A 14,552-nucleotide genomic window follows, 5' to 3' on the forward strand; every position below is an offset into this window, starting at 1 on the left:
TAATGCAGCGAGTTCATCAGTTATAAGCCACGAGCAAGTAAAACAATAAATAAAGCAACCAAAGTTCCAGCGAACCGAATGACCCGGTGGAAGAGAGAGGCTGCGAGCTCGACCCCTCATTTATAGACGAGCAATAAATCTGTTCCCATATCCAAACAACAACACGAAGAGGGCGTCTGTGATTCCCGCCAGTTAACAGATGTTTAAACATTTACAGGTGTCTCACTTCATTACCATCCGCCCAGATCATTACCAGGTAAAGCACATTAAAGCCTCCTCCAGGCTAAGGGGTAGAGGGGGTGCCTCAGAATTCCTGTCAGGATTCATTAACCTGCAGTTCAACAGCAATTTATGGATCAACGCTAGCCATCATAACCACAATACTAATGAAAAACTAATTAAGGCTGCATAAATACAGAGTCTGGAGAATAATACTCGTTTTCAAATGTTTGTAGCTCAAGTTTCATTCTTTCAGTCCCTACCATAGCCCATTTTTAAAAATGCAGTTTGAGAATAGCTGTTATGAAGCATGGGGGGGCTATGACACCGAAGTGTCACTGTGTAAGTGGTAACATCAAATTCAGATGGCTCATTAAGCTGCTTTTATATTGTATTAATAAACATCCTGCTCTTCGGTACTGTATTACTTCTTACAGCAGCCTGTGAATATCAGACATCTTATTTAAGCTCACATTGCATGCTGTAAGTCAATGGATTGTGCTAAATTTAATGTATCTGCCACTTTACATCTTATCTCTTGTCATAACCTTTATAGAACTTTGAAGTGTGAATCATTACAGTTAGCTGGAAACATAATTATCTGGAGATCAGTGTGGGTTACGCTCCAGGGCTCGTCAGCTCTCAATTATCCACGAAGGTTAATGCACATCAAAACAGATCATGTTCACCTTTACTATTGATATTCTCTCCTTCTTCTTCTTCTTGACTTTTTTCTTTAGTAAAGAGCAGATCATTATCAGGAGAAGCTCTCTGCCTTTGCGTACTGTAGAGTTTGATATCTCATTTGATCTCCTCTTCCTCTTAACCCTCTCTCAGGAGCCGGCCAAGTTGTATCCCCCAGTTGCAGCAGAGAAGAGGCAACCAATCAGAGTCCTCTCTTTATTCGATGGCATTGCCACAGGTGTGTAAGTGCTGAGCGGCAATTAACCACTATTCTCATCATCAATAAATTATTGATTAACAGGTTAATATGATCCTTTATCCTTACGACTTGTGCCATCATAATCGGGGTGTGTTGCTTTAAATAAGAAACAAAAAGAAATATAAAGATATCCTGTCACATCCTTATTCTACGCAGTTTAAGTCGCAGAAAAAAAGTTTGGTGCAGCTCACGATATTCTCAGATTAAAATCTCTTCTTCATTGAAGAGCTTGCCATTGAAAATGAAATAAAAAATAATACAGATACACATAAAACAAAAATAAAGCAAGTGAATTTAATGGTAAATGAGAAAAGTGGTTAAGTGGAAGTATAAAACAGAAATGTGAAGACAAAGTAAGATTTACTTCATCCATCCCAAAGTTGTCAAAGCAGTTAAAAATGAACACGACAAACATGAACAGCTGGTATTGGCTCAGCCTGGCGTTCTGACTGTGCGGGTTTAAGTATTTGTTATAAATGCTGTATGTTATAAATGTTGTTTCACCACATTCTGTTAGAAGCTTTGAGTATTTTGGAAGGATTTATATCTATTTTAAAAGATAAACATTTATAATAAGATTCAAGATTGTTTATTTTTCACATGCATAGTTATACAAGTACAAGACGCAGTGAAATGTGACCTGATGCGCTCCATGACTGTGCAAAGAGAGAGAACATTATATACAGTGAGTGAATATATACAAAGAGGACATTATGTGCATGCAGTAAGTGAGTGAGTTATATAAATTATATAAATAAATTAAATAAATAAATCTGAGAACGTACATTGTGTGAGTGGGGTGTTAAAGTGTCTTGTGCCGTAGTGAAGCCAGAAGGATCAGGAATGATATGCGAATGTGGTAACAATGACTCCTGTGTCACTTGCTTCTCTTGAGCCTCTCTGTTTTTGCTCGGATGGCGCAGAGCCTTCTGCCTGATTGCAGAAGTCGGAACAGTTTGTTGCTGGGATGGGACGGGTCCTTCAATATCTGAGCTGCTCTGGACCAGCATCTCCTGTTGTAAATGTCCTGAAGGGAGGCGAGAGCAGCCCTGCAGCAGCGTTCTGCTGTACGGATCACTCTCTGAAGACCTTTTTGGTCCTTAACAAAGCTCTTCCCATACCAGGATGCAATGTTCTGTGTGAGGATGCTCTCCACAGCACCTATATGGAAAGTCCTGACTTGAAAGTCCTCAGTTGTAAGGCAGTAGTTATGCATTAGGTAACAAAGCAATAAGTAAATAAACAACTAAAAAGGTGCATAGTCTGCGCGGAGCAGTCAGGAAGGCGCCTGGACGTGGCCGCGCCATCTTAAAACCTAAACCCTTAAAGAGTTTTTAGCATGATGTTTGTGTGTCTGTCAGGTCTTCTGGTGCTGAAAGATTTGGGCATCCAGGTCGAAAAGTATGTTGCATCAGAAGTGTGTGAAGACTCCATCACTGTCGGCATGGTTCGACACGAGGGACGCATCATGTACGTGGGAGACGTACGCACCGTAACTCGCAAACATGTAAGAGAAATCATTATTGCTCCTCAAAACCACAACGTAACCAGAAAAATTTCCTCACATTATGTTAAAGGCAGTAATCTTTAACGTGCTGTGTTTCCACCGACAGATCGATAAATGGGGACCATTTGACCTGGTGATAGGAGGAAGCCCCTGCAACGACCTTTCCATAGTCAACCCTGCAAGGAAAGGACTTTATGGTAGGAAGCACTCGTATAATCATTTACTTGTTGCTCGTTGTGCTAAATGAAATAAGGAGGCTGAACTTTCCCTGTCTTCCTTCAGAGGGGACCGGCCGGTTGTTTTTTGAGTTTTACCGTCTGCTGCATGAGGCGCGGCCAAAACCCGGCGACGAGAGGCCGTTCTTCTGGCTGTTTGAGAACGTGGTCGCTATGGGAGTCAGTGACAAACGGGACATCTCCCGCTTTCTAGAGGTACGGCAAACAAACCCACAGCAGTTATTCTGTAAGTGAAATTTAAAAAAAGCCCCCCAACTACATCCCCACAGGACATTCTCAGTTGTGGTACAGAAGGTTGTTAGGATCCATTTATCCATCCATCCATTAGTTAGGTCAAAAGTAAGTCTTCAGGGCCGTGGTGCAGTATGACATAACATTCATATTCCTCTTCAGTGCAACCCAGTGATGATCGACGCCAAGGAGGTTTCTGCTGCCCACCGCGCTCGCTATTTCTGGGGAAACCTGCCCGGCATGTCCAGGTGATACAAACACACAAACACCACAGGTTTGTTCACTTTATTTCAGTAAGGAGAGATCATTTGGAAGAACTGAACATGATTTATTGAGATACAGAATTCAATACAGTTGTCTGGCGATTAGTCTCCGATGACCCATCGTAGCAGAACAAAATCTCAGTAGTAGCAGGAATTAGAGGACAGGACCCCCCAGAGTCTAGACACTGGTGGTGGTGAAGATGGAGGCTTGCACGGAGCTCTGAGTCACCAGGATGAGGCGGAGATGGGGAGGAGGTGGGTTGCACTAATGTGCATCTGAGAGGCAAAAAGACAGAAGTGTAGTGTGAAGGGTGATTGACTTGGAGAAGGTGTACAAGAAGATGATTGGATTAGAGCAATGATGTCAGTATTGAGTTTGAAAGCATAAGAAAACGAAAGCAATTAAAGAACAGACAGCAGCCGGACACCTGGGAAAGTCAGCTGCAGGGTGATTACGAGTTTTCCTTACTGAATTGAAAATGCAACTCTTCTTTAGGTTGTGCTTTTCTAAATACCGCAGGCCACTGACACCGATGGCAAACGACAAGCTGGACCTACAGGAGTGCCTGGAGCATGGCCGCACAGCCAAGGTATCCACTTGTGTGTATGTGTGTGTGTTTGTGTGAGAGAGTGTGTATTTGTGTGTCTGAATCACAGAAAGCTGCTGTTGAAAATGAGAGTAGGCTGTAGGATTAAAAGGGATGCGTGTGTTGGTTTGTTTGTTTGTGTCTGTCTGTGCGTGTTTGGTTCTGGATGCTAATTCCAGTTTGAGAAGTTGCGTACGATAACGACACGCTCCAACTCTGTGAAGCAGGGGAAAGACGAGCATTTCCCCGTCTACATGGACAACAAGGAGGACATACTGTGGTGCACCGAGATGGAAAGGTACAGGAGCCGCGTGTTTGTGTGTGTGTGTGTGGTTTTTTATTACCTCTTAACATCCAGCAGGTGACTGCAGACCTCTAAGGGTAACGGTTAGATTTCATTTTGACCATATGGGTCTTCTGTATTTACATTTAGGCTTACGTTAAAAAATGAAAAATCCATATATACATACCTGTACAGGTGGATGTTAAGAGGTTAATTGTTTTAAGCATGTTCTTGCATGAAAGTGAACTTGTTTGAATTATTAAAAGAAGCTATATCCTGTCAAATGGTCACATGGTGACATAGTAGGGTTGAGATTGTAATTCAAGCATGTTAGACCTGAGATCATGTACGTGTCTCGCCTCACCCTCAAACGGTCGCATCAAATGTCCGGCCCTCCCTGAGCTTAGTTCTGCTGGAGGTTTCTTCCTGTTAAAAGGGAGTTTTTCCTTCCCACTGTTGCCAAGTGCTTGCTTATAGGAAGTCATTTGATTGGTGGGGTTTTCTTTCTCTTATTGTAGCATCTTTGTCTTACAATACAAAGCTCAATATGAGATTAATTGGGCTAAAAACTTATGATGTAGTTGTGCCACGTGTTTAACTAACAAGATTTCCCATTTCATGAAATGAAATTGTGTCTCTGCTTTACTATTTGGTAATGAGGGAGAATTTCAATATATGTAAATTGTAAAATGAGAAGTGGGGTTCATATAAAAAGAGGGGTGATTACTAAATGAGACACAGGTGGAAGCAGTCAAATTCAAGGTAAATGAATAATTTGACCGTGTTTCAATGGAGGGAAAGAAACAAAAGCAGGAAGTAAAACATTAAAACAAAAAATAATCAAAGCAAATGAAAAGCAAACATTTAAGACACATAAACACTCACATGCACACACTGTAAAGGACTACTTCCTGAGATCCCTTTTAGACCACTGGCTGACCTTAGTCAAGACCACAACCATCATCCCTCTTCCCAAGAAAAGCCAAACCACCTGCCAAAATGACTATAGACCAGTTGCAATCCAATCATTGCAAAGTGCTTCAAGAGAGTGGTGCTGGCCTACATTCAGAGCAACATCACAGACACTCTGGATCCCCTGCAGTATGCCTACTGGCCCAATAGGTCCACATCAGACGCCATCGCTGCTGCCATTCACTATTCCCTCTCCCATCTGGGAAACAAATACTCATACATCAGGGTACTTTTTGTTGATTACAGCTCCTCCTTCAATACAGTCCCACACAAACTCACTCACAAGCTGGCAACACTCGGCCTGCGCCCCACCCTATATGACTAGCTACTGGACGTTTTGACTGGTAGGGCCCAGTCCGACGACACTGCAGTGATCGGTCGCATCACTGGAGGGGACAAAGCGGCTTACAGGAGAGAGGTGGCCGGTCTTGTGTCATGGTGTGAGGACAACAACCTCACCCTCAACACTGAAAAGACAAAATAGATGATAGTAGACACGAGGAAGAAGGGGAGGCATCACCAGCCGCAGTTTATCCGGGGCCTTGAAGTGGAGAGGGTGAGCAGCTTTAGATACCTGGGCGTCTACATCTCTGAGGACCTCACCTGGACACTGAAAACCTCACAGCTGGTTAAGAAGGCGCAGCAGCAGCTGTATTTCCTGAGGAGGCTGAGGAAATTTGGTATGTCGGCCAAGATCCTCAGCAAGTTCTACAGCTGCATTGTGGAGAGCACACTGACCAGCTGCATCACTGCAGCAAACGCCTGCAGAGAGTAATAACAGCTGCTGAGAAGATCATCAGGACTCTGCTGCCCTCTCTGCAGAGCATCTACTATCACAGAGTCCAGAGGAGAGCTGCCTCCATCCTCAAAGACCCCACACACCCCCAACACGGACTGTTCACACTTCTGCCATCGGGACAAAGGTTTAGAAGTGTGAAATCCAGAACATCCCGACTCAACAACTCCTTCTTCCCCACTGCTGTCAGACTCTTGAACAGCTGAACTATTTTAACAGTAATAATTTTGCACATCAGGTCATCTTACATATTAAACCAGCATTAAGCTCAAAGCTCTTTTGCACACCAATCTATTTAACACTTCAGTTTTTGTCTCCATTTATTTATTTATACTATTTGCATTTTATCTGTTCCAATTTTATTTGCACATATTAACCAGCATCTGTGTGTGGACAGCAGAGAAAGAATTTCATTGCACAGAGAAATGCTTTTCTTTGTCCTCATGACAATAAACTTTTTGAATCTTTGAAAGACAAAAACTAACAAATATAACAAATTCAAATGAAAAAAAGAATCTTCTTTTAAGTTTAGGATCCTAAGTGATTTGAAATATTTCTTGGCTTTGCTTCACAGACCTTTTTCTATTTAAAGTCTGAAGTAATGATCTGTGTGGTCTGTTTCAGGGTGTTTGGTTTCCCCGTCCACTACACCGACGTGTCCAACATGAGTCGTCTGGCCAGACAAAGGCTTCTGGGGCGTTCGTGGAGCGTCCCTGTCATCAGGCACCTTTTTGCTCCTCTGAAGGAGTATTTTGCCTGCAACTAGTCACACACACCAACTCCCTCCCACGTACAGACACACACATATAAACAGAAACAGACACTGATAACCATACACAGTGTACAGTCAGTACATGAAGGTTGGCTGACGCAAAATGAAACAGATGACCGGACATAGACACACAAACACTCACATACACACTCTGTAAAGGACTGCTTCCTGAGATCCCTTGTAGACCACTGGCTGACCTTAGTCCCCTGGTGCTACCGTGCTACCACACACACATACACACACACACACACAGGTACAGTTTTCTGTCATACACAAACTTCCTGTCCAACCTTGAAACTGATGTCTTCTGGCTTTACTGTGTCGTATCAGCTGGAGTTCAAACCTCCAGGGGGCGCCAAACTAACACAGATGCCCTGCCTTTTTTCTGTCTTTAAGATCTCTATGAATACGTACAAACAGACCAATGAGTCCCGCAACACTTTACTGTATTCATGTGTTGTGAAAACAGAAAGACACACAAACACACGTAACATTCGTGGTGCTGGTCAGGCAGTGATACAATCGAAATGGTGCCACTTTAATACAACACTTTTACAGATTTTGGTGCTCTTGGAGACTGAATGGTCTCTGCTTGTTTCAGTCGCTGCAGTTTTGAGTTCAAATAGACGAGCAGGTGGAGGCAACAGCAGGCAAAACAGGTAGCTGTGAGGTTTAAGGATTGAATGAGGGTGCAGGAGAGTGTCCAAAAGGAAGATAACGCAGCTTAGATTTCTTGATGCATGCTCCAGGTAAGGAAATCCCAAAAAGTTGATTCTGGACATAGCGCTTTCAATGGGAGGAACGTTTCGCTCGAGTGAACAGCGGAAGTGGAAGAACATTGTACCAAAAAGGCTTCAGTAAAGCTGGGAAGACACCTAAAGGAAGCTCCAGGCAATCCTGGAAAGAAGGACAACTGCTACCTAAGCAAAAATGTTTATTGATCTTTTTTTTTTCAGGAGTAATAGAACAGCTGAGACGTATTTTCTGTAAACACCACGTCTCGGTAGCTTTCAAACCCTAAAACACCCAGCGCCAAAAATTGCTCCCCCCAAAGGATCAGGTCCCCCAGCACAAACAGAGTAATATAGTTCACGCTGTTAAGTGCCAGAAGGATTGCCACGATTCATACATTGGGGAAATCAAACAACCTCTGGCTAAGCGGATGGCATCTCTGAATTGAGGAGGACGCCTAAGAGTTCATCTTTTCACTTTCATGCTGTGATTGCAGTCATTCCCCAACTCTCTGTGAATGGTATGGCAATTTGCATGTTTATGATCATGAAACTGACCTCACAGTCCATTGTTACTCACTGGTGCTAGTTTTAGTCATTATACAAAGGTACTGTTTATAAGGTTGGGGAAACCTGCAGTCAGGTGAGACTGAGGAAGTCACTGAAAATGCTACGTCCAGATGAACAGAATCAACTTTTTGGGACCAGCTCAGATTAATATATAGATCGTTTTTCTTAGTGTGACTACAGCTTAATAAGACTATAACCTTTAAATGTTTCTTAAAGGAGGAGGATGCTCTTGTGCTACAAATAATCCTTGCAGATGAATTTATACCTCAGTGCAAAGAAAAGAAAGAAAAAGAGATCCACTTTTATCTAAAGCAAAATGAAATAATAAAATAAAACAGAATTTTATTGGGATGCAGCTGTGGTTTGAGGAGTTTATTTTACTTGTTAATGTTTGATTTTTGTATTTTTCAGTAGTTTCTTGTGTCTCCAGGGTGGACTTACTATTATCACTTTAGTTTCAGTGTTAGTTTTACTTCTCCTTATTATGAAATGTATGGTAGTTTTTATCATGATGGAATAATACAATACAACAAAACAAACACAGAGATGAAGACATCCTGGTGTCCTCAACCTGGTTGACAAATTGACTAAAACCGAAGACAGTTGCTGTATAGTTTAATATTTTATATAGTTTTGTAAGTGTTTTGGTTAGTTTTCGTTTTATTTCAGTGAACTAATTTGTGGTTTAGTTTCAGTTAACTTTAACAGCCTTATTATAAGATCAAAATGCTGACATATATAAAAGCAAAAAACCTTCTGAATGTAAACAAAAGTTATGAAATTTAAAACTAGTACAGTAGAAACATCCTTGCTGCTGTCTGCATCCTCAGTATTTAGAGTGCCCTCTAGTGGGAGACAACCATACTTCATACTGCAAATGTACTCTATACACCGTATATAAAACACAAGCTACTTCTACTTTCCTCACAACAAGCAAACCATCTCTGTACTGTACTGATTACTTCCTGGTGGTTTTCAGACACTAGGTTCACGAATGCTTTTAATAATGAAAATATTTCCTCGTGTTTCACTTACGCTGGGATGACAACTGTTAAATGACTTTGGTGCTCATTTTCAATGTAATATTACTCTGATGTCACTCAGCTGATGATCATCAGGAACAAGTAGATGTCATCATATTATACCAAAGTTTGCCTCGTTAACATTATTGAAGGCAGAAGACGACGTTCATTGGATGTTAGGTTGATAGATTTGAAGTTAAATTCAAGTAATCTCAAATTTAACTTGATTATCTTTTGACTTCCTCTATTTCTTCAAGGTATTGTTTAGGGCTAATGGGAAATTTCTGTAAAATGTTATGCTAACAACTCTCCAGCATCATAAATTCCAAACATTAAGTAATGTGCAAAATAATTTAGTGTTTGAGTGGATTTGAGATCATGAAATGCAAATATATTTATTGTTTAGGACGTGGCACAGTGTCCTCCAAATGTGTACTAACTGCACTAACTCCAATGCTTTTGTTGTCTGTTTTTGAACTGGCATTTGAACATAAGATCCAAATACTGCCAAGATACCAAAGTAGAAACTGGATTTAGCTTTTGTTTCATTTTATTTTTTATATGTACAGTGAACTCAAATGTATACTAACAGTATTCCGAGTTTCATATGAAAATCTCACCTCAAAATAGAAGTGAACAGTTTTAATCAAACTTTTTTTTTTTCCTTTAAATTCACATCAACTTAGCAGAAGAAGGTCTTTTGACAATTCCTTAAATGTGTTAGAGAGAAATCAGCCGTTGGTGAAGTAGGACCGTGTAATACCACTTTGTACCACAAGATAGCACATCAGGTTTATGTATTATTACTTAGGCTGGCAGTCTGGCAAATGAAAGGAGTAAATGAATGAAAGGCCTCTTGAGGAATAAAAGCAAATATCAGAGGGTAAAACCATATCAACAGAGCCACATGGAAAACACTGCCCCCTGATGGTGAAGGATTTAGTTAAAAGCTGCAAACAGCTGCAAAAAGCTCCTTTAAAGAGAAAGCCCCTCGAGGCATTTATTTGGACAGTTTTGAAATACTATCTAAATTAGCTTTAATTTCAAAGGTCACTGGGACATAAGAAACAGAAATAAGAAAAAGAAAGAAGGTATTTTTCCCCTGGAAGTTAAACTTCTATCAACATAGCAAAATTCCCAGGATCTCAGTTCAGGATGTCTGTGTCTCTGTTTATGTGTATTTAATCTCCAACTCCAACCATAGGGAATATAAAGGACAGGATTTTATCCATCAACTTAAAATAACCAGTAGTCTTTTCTTGCATTGCCCCCTGCTGGTCATTCAAAAAAAAAGTCCAGGTTTAAGGCACTTCTGTCTTTTACAGAATGAGGTTAAACTCATTCTGCAGGATTATTTCTGCCTGCAGAGCACCATCGCCTCCGAGAAGCATTAACCTAAAACATTGGTGGTTAGAAGTAGAAGACATTCAGCATCCTCTTCTCAGCAGCATTTTACGCTCCCTCCTCTTACAATGCAGCTTCTTTCTGTGCCTCAGCTCCACTGTCAGTTAAGTGACTAGTCTGCCATCCCCCTGGCACTCGTTCTCCCCCTGTGCTTCACAGGGATCCAAAACGTCCTACAGTCACCGTTCTGCGTCGGCTGAAAGCAGAGGCCGACTTTACTCTGTGGACAATATGCTGGCTTTCTACTTCCTGTGACTGAAACAGATAGCCCTGTATAAATAAAAAGAAGCTTCCTTATGTAACACAGGTTCAGCTGTGTGAGCCTTCTTGGGTGTTTCATCTGCCTTTCACCCAATGCATGCTGGGATGAACTCAGCTGCTCTGTGAAGAGGAAATGTCATCCAGTGTGGTGGCTGTATTTATTACACACACACTCACACACACACACATGAGAAACAAGTTCATATGTATGTTTTATTTAGACAGGGCTGCCTTTAGAGAAAACACTTCAGTCTGGTGCTTTTGGTCCTCGGACGACCATCTTTTCCAGGAAGCCTTCCGATCCTCAGACCTTCCTCAGATACCAGCTAACAACTGGACACATGCAGTCTATGCCGTCTCACACACACAAACACACACACAGACCTTCACACAAACATGCACAACCTCTCATAGCCACAGTAAGCCAGCAGGTTCAAAGATTTTGTTCCATTGTGTTTACTCTCCGTTTCTACAACCAACCTTCAGGTGCTTTTTAAACTCTGCTCTTTTTTACAGTGCTCTTCCTGCAGGTCTCACACACACTCACATTTGCTGGAAACAACCTTCACGCTTCTCCTTTCGCTACAGAACACCCAACACCGCTACACTCACACATGCATACACACTGTGTTCTTGCCGGCCGCCTGTCCGCCATCAGGCTTTCCGCAGCGCTGCTGGCTGTGACATCATCATGGCCCACGACGCTTGGTGCTCCCAAATCCTGCCCACCCTTACCCTAATCTCTCCCTCACTCCAATAACCCCACCTCGCCCTGCCCTGCCCCTCCCCAGGTGCTGCATGTCAGTCAGTCAGTGTAATCTCCGATTCCATGTTAGATTAGGGAGTAACGATAATAATAATATGGTAATAATAATTACAGTAATAATCTGTTATTGTGTGTGTGTACTGTTCCAGGTTGGTGCTCAGTTCAGTTCAGTCTCAGCCTAGAGTGGAGAGAGAGAGGCTAGAGAAAGCATATATTACAGTTAGTATAGTGACTTGTTCTATTTTAAATCGTTGAAGCTATGAGCCGCGCGATGCTCTCAAACAGAGACGGGTTGAGTTAAAGCTGTCTGTAAAAGCTGAATTTCCACTGGCACAAGGCAGTTCCCAGTCTGGAGGTCCTGAGACTTAAGAAACGTATTAATAAAATACATGAGCTTCACAGAATTTTATCATTTCAGATTTATTTAAGGCCGTGTGCAGATCTGATCCATGCCAAAACATTTAAATCAAATTTAATAACTTAGTTCCTAAAGTTTTGGTCAACCGGAAATCTGAGCTTCTTCAGAAGCTGTTAAACAGTTAAATAACTTCACAACTTTTAGATGGGGATATTTATATCTAGATGTATATACACGCCAAAGTAGCCATAATATTAAAGTACCTGCCTAATATTGTATAGGCCCCCCTCAATCTGGGAAGTTTAGAGGCCACATCCAAACATCAGGCTTGTTGTTGCGTTCCTCGAGCCATATTTGTGGTGTGCTGAGGGAGACCACTGCCATTGGGGAGTGCCCTTGCCATAAAATGTGTGAGCTTGACATGTAAGCCATTGCTTGGTGGGCGTTTTGTGACAAAGTGACACCTGACTGTACGCCAGGATCCAAATTTCTCAGCAGAGCATCGCATTAAAAGCGTGATCACTCACTGCAGCTGCCAGTGGTTTAAGTCTTGGGGCTCACCGGCGTTTGTTATATTTGCTCTGGAGGCTGCTGGTTCAGCACAGGCATGACGATTTTCAGCCTGTTTACAGTTTCCAGCTGTTTATTTTCCTTTTCTCCAACACGTCTCTGTGTGAGAGCTCCATGGGGGGGAAAAGTGTGAGGAAAGGAGCTGACGTTTTTAAGTGATGGGTGATACGGTGATGATGTTTCTGTTCGCCTATCGACAGCTTTTAGGCTGAGTGATGCGCTGTTTTAAACACTGATACACTTTCAAACACACACATACATACACAGACAAACACACACTGCTATGACACAGAGCAACCGACGCTCACACGCAGAGATACATGCACAACACCTACAAATACAATGCTGTGGCGCATGCAGACACTCATCTCATGGACTAAATGTAAGATGAGCTTTTAGGAAAAGGAGGACCTGTTGGTGTTTCAAAAGGTGCTAAAATTTTATCTGAAAACAAGAAAAATTTATTGTTAGGAGTATAAATCAAGTTTGTCTTTACATTTACTGTATTTATGTTTGCGGTAGTGAAGAAAGGCACTATTATTATTTTACTCTTGTATGAATATGAACTAATTAAAAAGGCATTTTAACTTTGTACTTGAACAGTGTAAGAAATGAACCGTGAATAAACAAGAACTGTTTATTGTGACTATCTGCTTAGTGTGTCTACCTATGTGGCATTTGGGGGTGCTATGTCTTAAAAATCTAGATGTAAAACTACAGAATATGTTCTGGATTTTCATGGCCAAAACTGCCCTGTAATTATAAAATATAAAGTTTTCATTAATTCACAGAAAATGTGCTTTGTTCTGTGAAACCACACAACAAACAAACAAACATACATTTCTTTAGCAGATAATGAAAAAACAGGAACTTTCTGTTGTTTATCTTGTTTACTTTGGTGTAGCATAAATGACAATTACATTTTCCAAAGCTGTCCAGTGGGCTCGATTGCTCGGCCGATTCTGGTCACCGGGGCCTACGTTTGACATCCCTGGTCTAGCAGCTTATTTTACTTCTCTGATGTCAGTTTTCCACATCGAATCAAACCAAAACTGCTGACCACATTTTTCTCATCACATGTTGGAGAGGAAACCCTCAAGAATGAGTCTGCAAATTAATCACACTGGTCCACAGCCAAAAGGTTTGTGAAATTATAAAATATTTTCCCAGTTTTGGGTCTGAAAGTGAAGAATCTGCAAGTACTCCTCCAGAATGATAAACATAAGTAGCTTAAAGAGAAAAGCTCAAAACAAATTAGACCAACAAAAGATAAAAGGGAAAGTAACTCAGTTGAATCTAAAAAGTGAGGTAAAATAAAATCTGATAGAATACTATATGTAAAGCATATAAAAATCTATGTAAAAATAGAAATGGCTCTCTAGTTTCAATAAAGTGAACGATTACTTCAAATGTTATGAACAGATTAGTGGGAAATCTGTTGATCTGGATCCATTTACTATTTTTCTTCACATCTATCTGCACAACTAACGCTGGCTATTATTTACAGTTTTGTTATAATGACAACAACCAAAAAATTCCCATAAATAAATAACAGCAAAGAGCTTAATGAAATATAAAGAACACACATTCTTGACTGGAAAGGTCTCGTGAACCACAAGTATTTTTGTTCTGTGTTGGGGTTTTTTTTGGGGGGGGGGGTTTGTTTGTTTTTTTTTTTTTTGGGGGGGGGGGGGGGTTGTTTCTCCCAAACTAGAGCCCCAATAATTATTAAAGTACAGATATCACTTACATGAATACTATGAGGTATTAAAGTTCACTATTAATTATCACATGAGCCAATTTGGACATAATTTTGTGCTTTGGAAAGACTTGTGAATGCCTGACCTGTGAATCAGCTGTTTTTTTTTCCTGCAGGTTGATATTGCAGGTGTATTCAGTATATATGTGCAGGTCACAGGCTTGTGGTTCGACTGCTGTTAATTAATTCTTCTGAATTCCCACCACAGCGGCTGCAGCCAGCCAAGCTGCCAAAGAGGGCATCCCTGTCTCCACACTGTGGCACTTCAGCTCCATATTGTTGCATTCAAGTGCTCAAAGTAA

The 14,552-nt window shown here is 41.2% G+C and overlaps 1 protein-coding gene across 9 annotated transcripts in view; it reads left to right on the forward strand.

Annotated features, from left to right (window-relative positions):
* Nucleotides 1-13,137, forward strand: part of LOC147312922 (DNA (cytosine-5)-methyltransferase 3A-like) — a 99,567-nt gene extending 86,430 nt beyond the window's left edge. For 4 of the 9 annotated variants that reach the window (XM_086264820.1, XM_086264826.1, XM_086264821.1 and 1 more), the window contains 8 exons: nt 1,057-1,141; nt 2,524-2,669; nt 2,776-2,866; nt 2,952-3,100; nt 3,299-3,384; nt 3,896-3,989; nt 4,166-4,284; nt 6,662-13,137. In XM_086264820.1, the coding sequence (XP_086120946.1) occupies nt 1,057-1,141; nt 2,524-2,669; nt 2,776-2,866; nt 2,952-3,100; nt 3,299-3,384; nt 3,896-3,989; nt 4,166-4,284; nt 6,662-6,803 (912 nt within the window). In that variant the 3' untranslated portion in view covers nt 6,804-13,137. The remainder of the gene's footprint in view (nt 1-1,056; nt 1,142-2,523; nt 2,670-2,775; nt 2,867-2,951; nt 3,101-3,298; nt 3,385-3,895; nt 3,990-4,165; nt 4,285-6,661) is intronic. The other 5 variants (XM_086264822.1, XM_086264827.1, XM_086264824.1 and 2 more) reach the window with 3 other exon arrangements.
* The last annotated feature ends 1,415 nt before the right edge of the window (nt 13,138-14,552 follow it).

This window comes from Aulonocara sp. 'chitande type north' Nkhata Bay, linkage group LG15 (genome assembly GCF_057382095.1).
Source record: "Aulonocara sp. 'chitande type north' Nkhata Bay isolate Kocher_YH1m ecotype deep benthic linkage group LG15, A_spYH_male_GT1.1, whole genome shotgun sequence".
In the NCBI taxonomy this organism is placed as follows: domain Eukaryota; kingdom Metazoa; phylum Chordata; class Actinopteri; order Cichliformes; family Cichlidae; genus Aulonocara; species Aulonocara sp. 'chitande type north' Nkhata Bay.